Source organism: Saccostrea echinata, unplaced genomic scaffold, assembly GCF_033153115.1.
Source record: "Saccostrea echinata isolate AGI-Se365-2 ecotype Australia unplaced genomic scaffold, CSIRO_AGI_Sech_v1 ptg000036l, whole genome shotgun sequence".
NCBI classification, from domain to species: Eukaryota; Metazoa; Mollusca; class Bivalvia; order Ostreida; family Ostreidae; genus Saccostrea; species Saccostrea echinata.
The window spans coordinates 1996359-2015342 of NW_026889785.1; the positions used below are offsets into that span (position 1 = coordinate 1996359).

The following is an 18984-nucleotide window of genomic DNA, read 5'->3' on the forward strand; positions in this document are numbered from 1 at the left end:
CTTTTTGTTTGACTTATTTCTGCACCTGAAATATGATCATTCTATGCACAATATTAATGATGTTCATTTTGCAACATAATGCTGAATGATAGTCTTATTGAATTCCTCTTTTAAATGATAACATATATAAACCGATAAATTGCCTTTCTCATTTTTTTCTGCCAGTGACTCGATTTTTTTTAGATGACCATGGGTTATGTTTATGAGCCACCTTCACCTTTATTGAAGCATGGGAATCTATCCAATTTTTTATTATAAAGTTATTAATTAAACACAATTTAGTCAATGTTTTTGCAAGTGACATTGAATTTGACCTTGAATCAAAGTTAGAGCTTAATTCAGGTCATAAATCCTATGTATATATACATGTACATGTAGAATATAAGCTTCTAATGTTTTTCAGTTACAAAGTTATTGTCGGAAATGACTGCATTGACGGACAGACTAATGGTCAGACAATCCCCCCAACAAAAACAGTTTTCGTTAAATATTTAAATATGGGTTTTTTTTTTTTATTTTACCAAAATAAATGTAAAGTTTAACAAAAAATCGGAATGGAGAGAATAGAGACTGTATCAAAATTAACGATTGTTTTTATTACAGCAAAAGTTTGGTTAAATGACAATAATAGCTAGATTTTCAGGTCTGAAGATATCGTTTTTTAAAGATGGTTTCCATGGCAATGGAATGTTTGATCAATTTAAAATATGTTTTCTCAGCAGTACACTTACATTAACATATCCCAAAGTATAAATATAGACAATTACTGAAGAAATTATAGATGCAATCACAAAGTTTTGTTAAATGAAAATAGAAGCTAGATTTACAGGTCAGAAGGTATACGTATTTAAAGATGGTGTCCATGGCAACGGAATGGCTTCTCTAATACTAGAAATCTAAAATATAGATCTATTTCCTTGGTAATACAGTCACCTTAGCATATTCCAGAGTATACATATAGACATTCATTAAAGATATTATAGATGTGACCAAAATTAAAGTTTTAAGGTATGAATAATTGAATATGGTTACCATGGAAACGGAATGCCTGATCAATTTAAAATATATTTTCTTGGTAAAACAGTCACTGTGACATACTAGTATCCCAAAGTATAAATATAGACATTTACTGAAGACATTATAGTTGGTATCAAAATAAAAGATTGGTTAAAAGACGATAGATGCCAGATTTTTAGGTCTGAAGGTATGTGTTTTTTGACGACGGTTTCCTTGGCAACGAAATGCCTGAACAAATTAAAATATCTTTTTTAAGCAACACACTTGCCTTATCAGTCCACATAGTAAATATAAACATTTTCTGAATGGGGGCCTAAAATGGCCCACACCATATATAGTTCTTTGAAATTCCCAAATTTTAACAAAATCAATAACATCAAAACGTACGACTTTTCAACATTTAATACAACCATTTCCAACGATTATTAAAGTCCAGGATTTTTGACATCAAAGATTGCTGATTTTTCAATAAAAATGGAACTCGTTAATATACTTCCCTTGTCATTGGTCATTTGCAAAATTATTTTGTTAAAAACGCATTCTTACTGTACACACAACTATTCTGAAATTTATATTAAAAAGATGCTTGAGTTTCTGATTGACAATATCTATGTAGTTTTGGAGATCAGCTCTTCCAACAATCAGTTGGAATTTCATTGGGTACCATTTTTGGCACCCCTTTTTAGTAGAACTATTTTTGTATTCATATGAAGCAGAATTTATCAAAACTTTCTACATGAGAAGAAGAAAACTATTGCCTTCAACTCGACATTTTGATGTATCGACGACGTATTATCAATTAACAATAGTTAATTCCATTCGTATGTCAACTCGATATATCCCATTAAGCTCACAATAAGAGATAATACAGAGTCTGACACATCTGATTCATATTTGGATATTTTAAAAGAAAAAGACTTTAATGGTTAACTAACAACAAAGCCTTATGATAATCGTGATGACTTCAATTTTTCAATCGTCAACTTCCCTTACTTTTGTAGGAATATACTTATCACCTGCATATAGGGTTTTTGTCTACCAGTTGTTTCGATACGCACGGACAGCTCTAAGTATCAGCGATTTCTATAACGAGGCAAGCTATTGACAAACAAGTTGATGAAACAAGGATATCAACAGTCTCATTCGAAGTCATCATTTCGCAAGTTCCATTGCCGATACAATGACCTTGTCAGCAAATACAACCAAACATTAACTTAAATGCTGACTGACATTTTTCATACTCATTTTTAGGACTCTGAGCTTGACTACTGTTTGTTATCTCCATATTACCTTTAAGCTTTAACCATTATGACTCTAGTAAGGTCAGTTTGGAGGTTACTGAATAGTCATGGAAATTTAGTTCTTAAATATGGATATTCCCACCAAAATAGCAGGTAATTTTAGTATTCCTTTTGATAAAAGAATTTAAAATTTATTGATTATGATGTATCAAAACAACTCCATATTCGATTTAAAATGTGCCAGAAGAGAAAGGGTTACAAATCCATTAAGAATTTTAAAGAGAAATCTCCTTTATTTACAAGTCATTTGCCATAACGTAGCAGAGATATAAAAGAGTAAAAAATTAATTTATAATGAAGTGTCAAAAAGTCTCCAAATTCGCTTAAAATGTTCCAGAAGAGAAAGGGTTAAACATCCATTTAGAATTTTAAAGAGAAATCTCTTTCTTTTAAGAGTCCTTTCCTATATTGTAGTAGAGATGCCAGGAAGTTTACACGCAAAATTTTATTTGATGCTACATCAGCTCACCTTTTCCGCTCTGAAATGGCTTTTCCTCTTCATCGACTGGGTTACCATGAACAGACATCGCATGCTTAACTTCCTTCTTTATATCTGGCCTAGTAAGTACACCGTACTTTCTTGGTTGAATTTTTCCAATTCTTTGGGTCGGTGAGCTTGTAACTAAATAAGACAACAACAGGATTGAAAAGAAAAATTGTCTTTTTAATTAATGGGTAACAATAAAAAGATAGTTTAATAAATTTAAATTGTAGCACGTAATCATATATCCTTTACGGATTTCTTACTGAATTTTTGTTTCCGGAATTTAACATCTGAGTTTGTATTGGTGTTTTTCTTTCTTTTATAGGCAAAATTTATATTAATTTCTATTCTCGTGAAAAAAAAAATCCCACTCTCAATTAGGTTACACATTGTATTAATTGAAAATACATTCTTTTTTTCCGATATGACTTATTTTATACTGTCAGTTTTAGAATTCAAAGCAAAAAATTCATATATCGACGAATACTCATATTCATTTCTACATTCATTAAATATATCCCTCTAAATTTGATATGAGAGATAACACAAAGTAAAAACATTGTATATTTTCAAAATGTAAGTACGAGTGGTGATCAAAAAATTCGCGAACTATCTCTATATTTAGAAAGCCACAGTTCAGATTAGAATAAAATTTGGCAGAAATATAGTCATACATATGTTCTATAAATAGCAGCTGCTATGTAATGTTTTGTTTCATATCTGTGACGTCACCATGTGAAAATAGCATCACAATGTACGTGCTTTGTGACAGAAAATAGTTGACTCAGTCGTACTTGAGCAACGAACGGCTGTAAAGTTTAACGTATATCTTGGAAATTCTTTTGCAGTAGCATATAATAATTTGTACAAGGTTTATGAAGATAAAAGACTTGCCAGAAATTCATTCATTAATTTGATTCATTATTTAGGTGAGGGAAGGGGGGTGTTTAAAAATGATGTTTGTTCTGTTGCCTGGTGAAAGCAAGCTGGGGAGGATATTTGTCTTTAGTTGAGCAATTTATTATGAAAGATCGCCAAGTAACAGATAGAAGAATAGTTGAATATCTTAACAATAATATAATTAATAAATCCCTAAAATATTTTCTTTTTTATTTTTGACTTTAAACATACCAGATATGATATAATGAAGGTGCCTATACTATATCCATATCGGATAATCGACGTTCCTAAGACAGAAAACTCGAGTTGTGATGGTCACCATGCTCATTCTGGAAAAGGACATCCTTATCCACCCATCCTATTTTCAAGATTCGGCCATTTCTGACAAATGAACATTTTTTGTTATAAAAAATAACTTGCAGGATAAGAAATATAGGACTCCGAAAAATCTTTTAACTTCTGTGAACAGAACGCCACGGAGCATGTCACGTGATTATGGATTACGTGATTCGTGCATGGGCAGAACGATGGAAGATGTGCATTAAATCCAGATAGGACTACTTTAAAGACTAATGAACACTGAAACCTAATTTTATTTCTTTTATGGAAGTAATTCAATTAGGTCTCGAACTTCTGATCACCCTTCATAAATGGACCTGATTATTTTTATATCCTTATAAACAAGAGAAAAGAATTTCATCAGACACACATGATTCTTCAAAGTACACAATAAATTTTCTGCAAATCAATGTGTCCACGAACTTCTCTAACAACCCTCGTAATTCAGATGTGGACACTTAAAATCTCCTAGAAACTTTTAGAAAGAACTATATATGATTTCTTCAAATTTTGCCCCCGTTATTGTTAAAATTTAAACGCCAATGAACCTAAATGAAATTGAGATTGTTTGAAAGAATAGAATATATTTTTCTCTTTTATCGTTATATTGATATATTAACTCAAGTAATATGCAGGAAATTAAAGGTTCAAAGTACCTTAGTTTACAAGAATACGTCAAAAAGTGGCATTTTTGACACCGTTAGTGGCGATTATATATATGTGCGACGCCTTGAACAAGAAAGATATTTGCACATGCAAAAGATATTTTCAAAGAAAGTCTACATCCTAAAAATTAATCTTCTTCAAAAAGTCGCACATACTCGATTAAAAAAAAAACCTTGATTTAAATTTGCCTTTGCTGACTATCGTGTGCTGTCACAACCATGCACGAAGAGACGACGTTGTTCGTATATAGGCCTAATTGAATATTTATTCGAAGTAGCGTCGTCTATAATTGCTTCATCTATGTATACCAACATAAATATCCCGAACATTAATAACTATCTGTTCTTGAAACAATTTTTGTGAGGAAGAATATTTTTTATCGCGATCGTTATTCCAAGATACATAGATCTGTTGATGTGTACGGGTGCGGATCACAAGGATCACGAGGAAAGAGTCTGATCTTCGAATCGCTAAACCTTCGATTCTGCTGTATAAGAATATACTTCAAAAGAGAGGTATGTACAGTATACATTTTAAAAGTATCATATCATTTACAAATACGATCATTGTGTATGTTAAAATGTTGTCATTTTTTTCCATTTACAAGCAACAAATATAAGGCCAACCATATTTGTGAAAATGTCCTATTATTTCCTAAAATTTCAATATTGCGGGCATTATTAATTTTAAAAAAATACTAAAGTAATATTTCTTTCAATCTTGAATAGAAATACGCAACAGAAATAATATATATATATATATATATTGCAATAATTTATTTTTTATGCAAATTTATTTATTTAATTATATATATATATATATATATATATATATATATATATATATATATATATATATATATATATATATATATATATATATATATATATATATATATATATATATATATATATATATACGAGGGTTGTTCGGAAAGTTCGTGGACTTCTGTCATATCTTTTTTATTTAACGTCATATGTTATCCAAATTTGGTAGAAATATTTTAACAATAAAATTAAATGATTTGTATTAAATTTTTCAAAAATATCATGATTTGTTTAAAACTTATCCAGAATTAAAAACTTCAAAAATCTGATCGCGGCGCAGGTCAAAATTTAGTAATTTACAAACAATACAATAAATTATATCTGTAGTCATCTTCTCTGTAAAATGGAGCAAAAACGAAAAAATCCTAGACGGTTAAATCAAGAACTGTTACATCGATTCGTATTCCAAATTATGGCTTAATATTTTGCTTCGGTAAAAAGAAATCAATTTGAGAAGATAGCTAGTCCTCATTGTCGGAAATGACTGCATTGACGGACAGACTAATGGTCAGACAATCCCCCCAACAAAAACAGTTTTCGTTAAATATTTAAATATGGTTTTTTTTTTATTTTACCAAAATAATTGTAAAGTTTAACAAAAAATCGGAATGGAGAGAATAGAGACTGTATCAAAATTAACGATTGTTTTTATTACAGCAAAAGTTTGGTTAAATGACAATAATAGCCAGATTTTTAGGTCTGAAGATATCGTTTTTAAAGATGGTTTCCATGGCAATGGAATGTTTGATCAATTTAAAATATGTTTTCTCAGCAGTACACTTACATTAACATATCCCAAAGTATAAATATAGACATTTACTGAAGAAATTATAGATGCAATCACAAAGTTTTGTTAAATGACAATAGAAGCTAGATTTACAGGTCAGAAGGTATACGTATTTAAAGATGGTGTCCATGGCAACGGAATGGCTTCTCTAAAACTAGAAATCTAAAATATAGATCTATTTCCTTGGTAATACAGTCACCTTAGCATATTCCAGAGTATAAATATAGACATTCAATAAAGATATTATAGATGCGACCAAAATTAAAGTTTTAAGGTATGAATAATTGAATATGGTTACCATGTAAACGGAATGCCTGATCAATTTAAAATATATTTCCTTGGTAAAACAGTCACTGTGACATACTAGTATCCCAAAGTATAAATATAGGCATTTACTGAAGACATTATAGTTGGTATCAAAATTAAAAATTGGTTAAAAGACGATAGATGCCAGATTTTTAGGTCTAAAGGTATGTGTTTTTTGACGACGGTTTCCATGGCAACGAAATGCCTGAACAAATTAAAATATATTTTTTTAAGCAACACACTTACCTTTTCAGTCCCCTTAGTAAATATAAACATTTTCTGAATGGGGGCCTTAAATGGCCCACACCATATATAGTTCTTTGAAATCACCAAATTTTAACAAAATCAATAACATCAAAACGTACGACTTTTCAACATTTAATACAACCATTTCCAACGATTATTAAAGTCCAGGATTTTTGACATCAAAGATTGCTGATTTTTCAATAAAAATGGAACTCGTTAATATACTTACCTTGTCATTGGTCATTTGCAAAATTATTTTGTTAAAAACGCATTCTTATTGTACACACAACTACTCTGAAATTTATATTAAAAAGATGCTTGAGTTTCTGATTGACAATATCTATGTAGTTTTGGAGATCAGGTCTTCCAACAATCAGTTGGAATTCTCATGGGTACCATTTTTGGCACCCCTTTTTAGTAGAACTATTTTTGTATTCATATGAAGCAGAATTTATTCAAAAAAAGAAAAAAAACTATTGCCGTGGCCTTCAACTCGATATTTTGATGTATCGACGACGTATTATCAATTAACAATAGTTAATTCCATTCGTATGTCGACTCGATATATCCCATTAAGCTTACAATAAGAGATAATACAGAGTCTGACACATCTGATTCATATTTGGATATTTTAAAAGAAAAAGACTTTAATGATAATCTAACAACAAAGCCTTATGATAATCGTGATAGCTTCAATTTTTCAATCGTCAACTTCCCTTACTTTTGTAGGAATATACTTATCACCTGCATATAGGGTTTTTGTCTACCAGTTGATTCGATACGCACGGACAGCTCTACGTATCAACGATTTCTATAACGAGGCAAGCTATTGACAAACAAGTTGATGAAACAAGGATATCAACAGTCTCATTCGAAGGCACCATTTCGCAAGTTCCATTGTCTGTACAATGACCTTGTCAGCAAATACAACCAAACATTAAGTCAAATGCTGACTGACATTTTTCATACTCATTTTAGGCCATTATTTTCAAACTGACTTGTCTACGGATTTTTCCCACTTTTCCCGATCATGACAAGGAGCACACGGCGCGCAGCTAGGTTAAGGACGCCCATGAAATACACGCCTTTATATATTCAGGGAAATTGAATACAATTTTAGTATTTTTTTAACAGCAGTAGTTGTGATAAATGTGAATTTTGGTGATTGCATTTGTATATATCGGGTCTCTGCTGAGTTCGGCCAAAGTGACATCGCTTACATCAGCTGTTTGTCACGTGACAGGTTTAAAATTGGACCATATATGTACTACTATAAAGATCGTAAAAGTTCAACGATATACGGGCATTCTTCTGCTGTAAAATTTATTTTGTTTTCTTTGAGACAAATTCCTTAACCCGAAAAGTGCTGGGAGCAACTTCCTCATGCTTGAGAACTGTTTAAAATTTAGCCGTCTTTGTATAAACTCCAGACAAAAATGTAATACGCATTGGAATAATGTTAGATTACGGAATAAATAAACAATGTACAACCAGCTCCCAGCACTTTTCAGAATAGTAGGAATAATGGCTACACGTGTTTAAAAATTCAGAATTTATAGTAAAACGGATATCGTTGAACTTTTGATATTTTCGAGGGGCTGGACCCCTCATTCTAGCACATTACTGTACAAATGTGCTCCCTATGGCTATATATAAATTCTACACATTATCAATTTAGTTTGACAATAAAATGTGGATTAATATATTTCAGAATATGTCTCTCTTTTTGTCTGACTACGCATGTTTCGTATTTATTTTTACAAGCCACGATAAAAGTTTGATCCACGCCTCAAATACAGAGAAACTGCGTGTCAAACTAAGAAATGACGTCATCTCAGTAAGTACAGCGAGATCAAGCTGGCTTTCATTCTGCATATGCTAAGTGCTATTATGGCAAGATAAGTTGCACATCCATTTATTTTTGTAACATTTATGAGAAACGAAAGTATTTCGTGTGTTTTAAAAAGAACATTATAGTATTTATTCATCGAGATTCATTTGTATTGTTTTAACGTGACGTCATAATAGCTCTCCCAAACCGACGTATATATATGGGAGTCCTTAACCTAGCTGCGCGGGTGTGACCGGTGGGCAGGGGATGTTCACTCCTCTATGGCACCTGATCCCACTCTGATGTTTTTGGAGGTCCGTGTTTTCTCGGCTTCCGATTTGTATTGTTTAAATGGACTCTGAGCTTGACTACTGTTTGTTATCTCCATATTTCCTTTAAGCTTTAACCATTATGACTCTAGTAAGGTCAGTTTGGAGGTTACTGAATAGTCATGGAAATTTAGTTCTTAAATATGGATATTCCCACCAAAATAGCAGGTAATTTTAGTATTCCTTTTGATAAAAGAATTTAAATTTTATTGATTATGATGTGTCAAAACAACTCCATATTCGATTTAAAATGTGCCAGAAGAGAAAGGATTACACATCCATTAAGAATTTTAAAGAGAAATCTCCTTTATTTACAAGTCATTTGCCATATCGTAGCAGAGATATAAAAGAGTAAAAAATTAATTTATAATGATGTGTCAAAAAGTCTCCAAATTCGCTTAAAATGTTCCAGAAGAGAAAGGGTTAAACATCCATTTAGAATTTTAAAGAGAAATCTCTTTCTTTTAAGAGTCCTTTCCTATATTGTAGTAGAGATGCCAGGAAGTTTACACGCAAAATTTTATTTGATGCTACATCAGCTCACCTTTTCCGCTCTGAAATTGCTTTTCCTCTTCATCGACTGGGTTACCATGAACAGACATCGCATGCTTAACTTCCTTCTTTATATCTGGCCTAGTAAGTACACCGTACTTTCTTGGTTGAATTTTTCCAATTCTTTGGGTCGGTGAGCTTGTAACTAAATAAGACAACAACAGGATTGAAAAGAAAAATTGTCATTTTAATTAATGGGCAACAATAAAAAGATAATTTAATAAATTTAAATCGTAACACGTAATCATATATTCTTTACGGATTTCTTACTGAATTTTTGTTTCCGGAATTTAACATCTGAGTTTGTATTGGTGTTTTTCTTTCTTTTATAGGCAAAATTTATATTAATTTCTATTCTCGTGAAAAAAAAATCCCACTCTCAATTAGGTTACACATTGTATTAATTGAAAATACATTCTTTTTTTCCGATATGACTTATTTTATACTGTCTGTTTTAGAATTCAAAGCAAAAAAATTCATATATCGATGAATATTCATATTCATTTCTACATTCATTAAATATATCCCTCTAAATTTAATATGAAAGATAACAAAAAGTCCGATACATCTGTTTCATATTTGGATATTTTACTAGAGAAAGACATTAATGGCAAAATAGCAAGAAAACTTGATGAAAAGCTTGAGAGTCCCCCACAATCACCAGAGAGGCAGTCACCACCCGTTCCTGATATACTTTTTTATCGTCAACTTTTACTCTTTATGTAGCAATTTACCTTTTCAAACGTATATGGAGTTAATGTCTCCCAGTCGATTTGATACGCAAGTGGATTTCTACGTACGAACAACTTCTAAAACGAGGCATTTTATTGACAAATGAGTTGATGATACAAGGATATCAACAGTCTCGTTTTAAGTCAACATTTTGCAAGTTCTATTGTTAATACAGTAAATTTTTTAGCTAGCACAATCTGTGATTAAGTCGCAAGTTGACTTGCCTGGCACGTACCTAGCACCAAAGTGTTCAGAAGGAAATTCCTTTGTAAGAATGGAAGGATTGACATTTTCGATGATCAACTCCTGTGATAACCCTAAACTCCCCATATCGCAGGGATATTGCGCCTATGGATCTTTGCATTGTTTCTATACCTGATCTCTTAATCGCTAATTTTTTCGTTGATCTCTCAACGTTATATTTCTCTTAATTTTCATAAAAAAATTACACTCTCAACTTAGCAATAATTTTTACTGACTGCAAATACAATCTCTTCATCTGATTTGATTCTTTTATACTTTCAATCTCAGGATCCGAAGCATCAGATTCATTGTCATCAAGATTTATATCCAAGATTTTTTTTCTTAACGTTGTCTGTAATGTTTAAAGTTCTATTTAATACGACATCGTAAGAAACAAATGATGTGCGTCGCAGCAATAGCATAGATATTCAAGAGTCTATGTTTGCGCGAGGCATTTGTCTGGAAGATCGGTAAGGTTTCTCCGTCCTCTTCTTTGAGGCTTAATGTATTGAGCAGATCTTTAATCAAAAGTAAATCGAAATGCTTGTGCGCTTTAAAGGAAACAATGTTTTAAAGAAAAATCTTCGTGTTCGAGTCTTTTTTCATATCGTAGAAAAATTACCAGGTATTGTTTGATGCTACATCTGCTGACCTTGTATGTCTTGAAATGGCTTTTCCTCTTCATCGACTGGGTTACCATGAACAAAGATAGCACGCTTAACTTCCTTCGGTGTATTCGGCCTAGCTAGTACATCGTACTTTCTTGGTTGAATTTCTGCAATGCTTTGGGTCGCTGAGCTTGTATCTGAATAACCAACAAAAAGAATGAAAATAAAATATTGTCTTTTTAATTAATGGGTAACAATAAAAAGATAATTCAATAAAACAAAATAAAACAAGTGATCAAATATTCTTTATGAATTCCTAAATGTATTTGTGTTCTGAATTGAATTCTTCAGTTTGTTTTGTAATTTCATTTTCAAGCGCTAAGCGCAGCGCAAAGCGCTTACTGGCAGCGTACAACTACTTCCTTTCGCGATCCAGCGAAACTAAGCAAGTTAGATATTTCTACGGAGTCTTAAAAAAAATATGCAACTGGAAATCCTCGACTCTCAATCAGCATGCAGTTCTAATAATAGTATAGGTATCAATAAGTAAGGTAGAGAGTACGAAATCCCTCTGTTAGTGGATAAGGACGTTTCTTATCTCTGTACAATGTACAATCATTTGTCATATAGCTAGCAATTGCTTCAGTGTTAATCCGAAGAAGTAAATAACCATCTGAACTGATAAAAATACCTTGAAATATTTCATTATATGTTATGCAATGTATTGATTTGATAAGTACATGTACGAATTTAAAACTCGGATTGGATTGTGTTTAATGAGTATTTGAAACTCATGGGAATTAAATCATTTAGCAGAAAATTTTGCATAAAAAAAATTATTAACTTACGCTCTATATTTTTTACGTCCTTATTAACTAATATAACCTCTACTGGACCCTTATTTCAGACAATGTAATTAGAAAAAAGCCTTTCTGTTATCGGAAATTTTCAACTTTGCTATGTATATTTAGATATAACAATTTTAAACTCCCCTTTAAAACTGGGAGATGGAATGGTCTCCCAAGGAGAACAAAGGATTTGTACTTTATGTGATCTTATTGAGATTAGTGATTAATTTCATTGTTTTTGAATGCACACAAAAAGAAATTAAAATGGCTAGGTTAAAATATATTTCAAATTACTGTAAACCAACTTTTATTCGCGTGCGAGAAATTTTCGCGAGGTTCGCGAGAGCCTTGTCATCGCGAATATTCCTCGCCGCGAACCGGTCTTTAAAGTCTCTCTTTCTATTAACAACAGATCAAAAAAAGGCTTGATCGCGAAAATTAATCGTTGCAAACTAGTTTATCCCCGGTAAATCGTGAAATAAAGTCTTCGCGAATAAAAGTCGGTTTACAGTACCTCAGACCAAATATAGAGAAATTTAAACAAATTTTTTCCAACAACAAACTGTTCAGTATTGAAAAAAAATTTGCAAATTTTTGTTGATTGTCAAACAAATCATAGATGGAAATAATTGATCTGTATCTTAACATGATATTTTGTCCTGTTTATTATACATGAATTAAATATACCTATCTACATATGTTGTATCCTTTTCTACCTCCTCTCTACAATGTATGTTTGTAGATTTATGAGAATAAAATCATTGTCATTGTCATCACCCTTGCATCATGCAGAGAGCTATAAATGACATACATTTCGCACCTCAGTATCAATTAGTAATAGATTGAAATGTATTTAGGGACAGTCTATACTTGTAACATGGATTTAAAAAAATGATGTAAATAATTCGTGTTTGTGGCATGTAGTGGCTGTGTTTTCAACCAGTCCTCTCAGAGAGAAAAACTAATTTCTCGGAAATATTGATGACAAATATTGTGCTTTGTTGTGTAATGTTCCAGATATGGCGGGAAAAAGCCCTAAACGATGTAGCAAGGCAAGCATAGCACTGATGTGATGTTATGCATACTTGTGTGAAAAAAGAATTAGGAAGAATAAATTTATGTAAAGGTGTGCCTGCGATACCCATTTGTAAGTACATCTGCTTAGCATGATTTAGAGAACTAAATAAAAACGGAATGTTTCCCTTCATGAAGACTAGAAGAGCGAGTTTCACTTGTTCATACTTGAGTATAGTAAAATTATTGTCTTGTAAAAACTTATACTAGTATTTGGGTCGTGAAATTATTTTTAGAACTATGGAACTAGCAGAGAAATTACGGGCTATTTATTTTCAGTATTTCTTTTCACTGAACACAATGGGGCTTCTTATCAGCATGTAGTTAAAGCTGAACACGATTCGTAAAAGGAATCTGTTCGACATATTCCTTTATTCAGTCGTTAATAAATAAATACCGCATGTAGTTGAGAGTAACATTGAAAATTTTTACCCCAAAACCATTGACAACCGACGCACAGCCCTCAACTACATTCTGTATTTATTATATTATACCGAGTGTTTTATACACATACACTTAACAATGAACCGCGCGAGCATAAATTCTGCGCAGTCTATATTTTTGTTTTTTTGGAATATCACCCGTCGTCATGCAAAATTGACTGTTGCTACACTGGAGGACGTGATTTCATCATTCAGAGGATAACTGTTAATTTTTTTTTTTTTTTTTTTTTTTTACAAATGTTCCTCGACGAATCAGGTTCAAGTTATTTACATGAAAGTATAATATATCTAACTGTCTAAGGGGTCCTTATATAAGCCGTTTACTTAGTCGCTATTCAGTGTAATCAGTTGTCACATGTGTAGACGGACGTTTGCTACATAGCTATTGTAAAACACTCGGTAGCGACAAAAATAACTGTGTAGTTCTTCCACGGCAGGAGATAAAGTTACCAAAGAAGCTTTCAACACTTGCACAGGTCAGTGCAGTATACAGTAAACACAAATACACGTAACTGCAATAAAATGTAAACAACGGTAGTGTAAGATACCAGCACGAACACTTGTCGTCAATTCCACGCAGGTACCCGTGACAATAAAGCAGACAGGTGTAACAAATGCGAAGGGTATACCCCAGTGCTGATATTGGTGATGGTAAAACTAAGTGGCGTGAGCCTATTTACCATGTTTACGAGTCGTGTTCATATTTAATATCGTACGTTAACAAGTTAAGATTGATGCAAAGCATCAAATGTCCGTAGAAATTTTACTGAAACATTTCAAAGTATTCTTACAAGAAAGAGTCCAAGGAAAATACTCTTGAGTTTTTACTATGATATGTTTTATTTCAAAGTAGAAAAGTATAAACAGTTTTATTTAAAAAAAGAAATGTTTACAAATCAGCTACACGTATTGCGAGATAAAGAGAAATGACATAACTTTAATCTCCGGTGCAAATATATCATAATTCATGCATATGAAGATAAGAGATAAAAGGATAGGAATGTTTTATCATCAAACGAAGACAAATGTAATATCCTAATACCCATAATTTATATACACAAATAATCTCTGACAAAATGACGTAAACTCCTCGGGTGCTTAGATCTTCGTCACATCCCAGCAAGCACCCAACGTTGTTTCAACGTTGAAAGTAGGTGGAATATAGGTTGCAACGTTGAGCAACTATAGTTCAACGTTGTTTCAACGTTGAGGTTTCAACGTTGAATCCTCAACCTTTTTACAACGTTGAAACAACGTTGAAGATGCAACATATTTTCAACGTTGAATGTTCGTCGATATTTCAACGTTGAAACAACGTTGAAGATTCAACATATTTTCAACGTTGGATCCTTAACCTTTTTATAACGTTGAAACAACGTTGAAGATGCAACATATTTTCAACGTTGAATTTTTGTCGATATTTCAACGTTGAAACAACGTTGAAGATTCAGCATATTTTCAACGTTGAATGTTTGATGTTATTTCAATTTTGAAACAACGTTGAATGTTCGTCGATTTTACAACGTTGAAGATTCAACATATTTTCAACGTTAAATATTTCCTGTTATTTTAAGGTTGAAGCGATGTTTAAAATACAGTATATTTTCAACTTTGAATGTTCGTTAATAGTTTTACGTTGAAACAACATCGAGGATGCAACATATTTTCAACGTTGAAAAAGTGAAGAAAACTTAATGTTGAAACAACGGATAATGAGCACCTTATTTTTCAAGGTCAATTATAAGGGTTAATGAACGATAAATCAGTGTAATTTTTTGCTATATAAATATGCATTGTTAGCAAATATCATGATTATTCACAACACTGTAATTGCATGTTTCAAAAAAGTTAATTTGTAAATTAATTCTGAATGCAGTGTTTTTGCATGAATGAAAAAGAAAAAAAAAACTTTTTATGTGCTTAAGATAAGCTGTTTATAAATAATGGCATCTTTATTCAATACTTCACTGTAATTCCTTGTTACTATAGAATTAATAAAAATAAGAATTTATTCCAAATTAATGTAATCTAATTAAAATAAGCCTTCTTAGATCCGTGCCGTATACTCTGCACAGAATGTATACGGAGCGGAACTAAGAAGTCTGATTTTAGTTAGATTGTGTTTTTGTTGCATTTATATGAAAGGGGGAAAAGTAAACTGTAATATATATATATTACTATAATCTTTCTTATCACAAAATATAAAAACATTGAAATAAACACGTTACAAAAAGGTTTAACAATTTTCACGCTAACAATTAACCCCGGTCAGTTTACATTACTTAGATCCACTCCCCAAACTATCTTCAATCATCAGATAAGGAGTGGTTCTTGCTTAGCTGGTTAGTTTCAGTGTCATGATAACCTTGTTATGCAATTTTCGTGCTGGGCAGCGATACAGAGAAGTTGTTTGCAGTTTATCTGGGTCAAAATTTAAATTCAACTGATGAACAAGAAGTCTTCTTGCTGTTCACATATTTTGTATTTTACACGCCATGCACAAGGATTGAGGCTGGATTATCATATCTTCTGCTCAGTAAGTATAATTTAGAAGACATTTTAGATTTTCTAGTACCCATACATCATTTCATTCTTGTAAGCATATTTGTAATCTGCATGCAACATTTTAATACTTCGCAATTACCAATGCCTTTATCCTTACAACTTATTTTGAATGGAGACAATAACCTTACTTACAACCAAAATATTGCAGTATTTAAACTTGTTCATGAATTTATTACATCTACAAAGAGATTTGCATGATATTGTTTCTCTTCTTTTTTTTAAATTGTCAAACCACAGAACCAGCATATATTAATGCGTTCTTATTAACTTTCACATTTATACCTGTATTATTTTTGTTAGTCATATAAGTTAAACTACAAACATATTCTATCATCAGCTCACTTATAATTAATTTTCTACTACTTATTTTGTCTTATTTTTATAAATTTCTTTTGAATATACATATGTATGTATTTATTTTTTCAATAATATGTAACTAATATTTACTTGTAAATGTATATGACATTGACCTTGTATTATGGAGAGGACTTATATAGGCAGTGCCTGTTGTCCAACCTTATTATGATTATACATAATAAAATATTGTTTAAATTAATCTGCGTGAAACGCACATCCTTAGTTCGTGTATTTATGTGTTTGGTTGATATTCATTTGCACATGAAATTAAAATATAGTATACAATTTAATTGCAGTTTGCCGTAAGGTTCCATCAACCACTGGCGGTTTTGAGACGTAATTGATGCCCTGAATGGATGAGATCCATCGCCGGTGAAAATTACAAAGGAATGCAACATTGTGTATGTACACCTCCATGTTTTTAACATTTTTCTTCAGTAACAATTATTTATAACCATACTGTTACAGTAATGAATTTTAACACGAGGACAAATATAATTCTTTTCATTAATAAAAGAACATGTACTTTTGTCTTCTTTTTTTTTTTAATTCATGTATATTTTTATCATTTGAAATATCAAGTTATCAAATAAATGACTTTCATATCATTATTTCTTTTGGTAATAGGTTTTGCATTAGAGGATGGAGCTTCCTGTTCATTTCTTTCCGACCGACGAGTCATTTTGTGGGACTTAATGTAACTATGCGCGTGATTTAAAAATCAATGGATCTGCCACTTTGTGGAACTTAGTTTTAGGTAGATGCGTGGTATGATGAACCTGGATAAATTTTGTTAAACAGCGATTTTTGAGATTCGGTGATTGGATCCTGGATTTATCTTTGTTTTGACGCAGTTTAAAATAAATTTACTCAGAATCTTAATACTGAATTACAACTTACATATGTATTTCGCAACTTGAATAAAAACTTTTATTAGAATGTGAAATGTATTTGTTTATAAAGCAAAACTCAGTATGACTTCAACGGAATTTCAACCAAATATCAACATTTGTACAACCAAAAATTTCAACCAAAAATCAACCTAATTTCAACCAATGTTCAACCTTTTTTCAATGTTGATATTTGACGTTGAAACAACTTTGAAGTTTCAACGTTGCCTTAACTTTCATTTGCAACCAAAATTCAACTATAAATCAACCAAAGTTCAACCCATTTTCAACGTCTATTCAACATCGAAAATTTACGTTGAAACAACGTTGATGTCTCAACGTTGCCTCAACTTTCATATGCAACCAAAATTCAATGTTGATTCAACGTTGAATCAACGTTGAAATGTCTGCTGGGATTATTTACACACTGAATTGTCGACGGATTTTTCCGTTATTTCGCGATCATGACAAAGAGCACACGGCGGGTGTGACCAGTCATCAGGGGATGCTCACTCCTCCATGGCACCTGATCCCACCTCTGGTGTTTTGGATGTCCGTGTTTGCTCTGCTCCTATTCTGTTTTGTTTAATGGACTTTTGAGCTTGAATACTGTTCGTTATCTCTATTTCTTTTACATCATGATGCCGATATGCTGCAAAGCGCGGTAAATGTGAAATTTGAAATAAAAAACTGTTGTGCCATTTAAGGCTGTAGCATATTCAAAACAAAATGTAATAGTCTAAGCTTTTTTTATCATTAATTACTACTGGATGCTCGTAAGGATTGTGTACATATCTTACACGCTCCCATGTTGGGGAGCACTTCTAATTCAGACATAATATTAATTAATTTTTAAGACTTGTAATTCATAACTTTAATATATCTTTTATCAATAAGAAATCATTTATTAAACCAATAAAAAATAACGCCTTATTTCTCTGAATGCATTTTCTTACACCCACAAATAGATAGGCCTCTCCTGCGGCTGATGACAAATAAAATCACGGTCACAACAAAATTAAAATACAAAGTCTACCCTGCAAAACTCGTGAGCATGGATTGAATTTATTATCAAAATTTATCTCTAGAACATTTCCAGTTCTCAGTGTTGCATATCATTGAGAGGAATATCAGCAGCATTTTTCAGGTGTTCAAAACTCGTTTATCATTTCCCCCCTCATTCCTTGCGATTTATACACAAAGCTAGCTCTTATAGCTTCCTAAGATGGAAAAAGAAAATAATACTACATGTAATTTCTTTCTTTCTTTTTATAGGTTTAAGAAATACGTTGCTATTTGCACTGATTATCTGTCACTTTTGCATATATTGATTTTTTTAAGAAACGTAGAAATATTATCTGCCAATTACATGTATGTGAAGTTTAACTTTTGACAAAAGCGGAAAGATAAACTATATTTAAAATAAAGGGGCATAAAAACTTGCTTAATAATTTCATATCCCATGGGGAAAATTTCATGACTCGCGTGTTGCCATAGTGTTTCAGTCTGATATACATGTTATTATAAAAACAAGTTCAGAAATACTTTTACTATAGCATTTGAACATTAAATCATACTAAAATTATCATAATTTTGATTTTACGTGAGATCCTCAAATGTCTCCTCGAGTGATTTGAAG

The 18984-nt window shown here is 31.7% G+C and overlaps 1 protein-coding gene across 1 annotated transcript in view; it reads right to left on the bottom strand.

Annotated features, from left to right (window-relative positions):
• The window catches only part of LOC133199840 (uncharacterized), a 55487-nt gene extending 37305 nt beyond the window's left edge, over positions 1 to 18182 (bottom strand). Inside the window, exons 1-4 of the mRNA XM_061335666.1 lie at positions 18146 to 18182; positions 11213 to 11365; positions 9578 to 9730; positions 2788 to 2940 (exon numbers count right to left, since the gene is read on the bottom strand). Coding sequence (XP_061191650.1) covers positions 2788 to 2940; positions 9578 to 9730; positions 11213 to 11365; positions 18146 to 18182 — 496 coding nt within the window. The remainder of the gene's footprint in view (positions 1 to 2787; positions 2941 to 9577; positions 9731 to 11212; positions 11366 to 18145) is intronic.
• Positions 18183 to 18984: the final 802 nt, after the last annotated feature.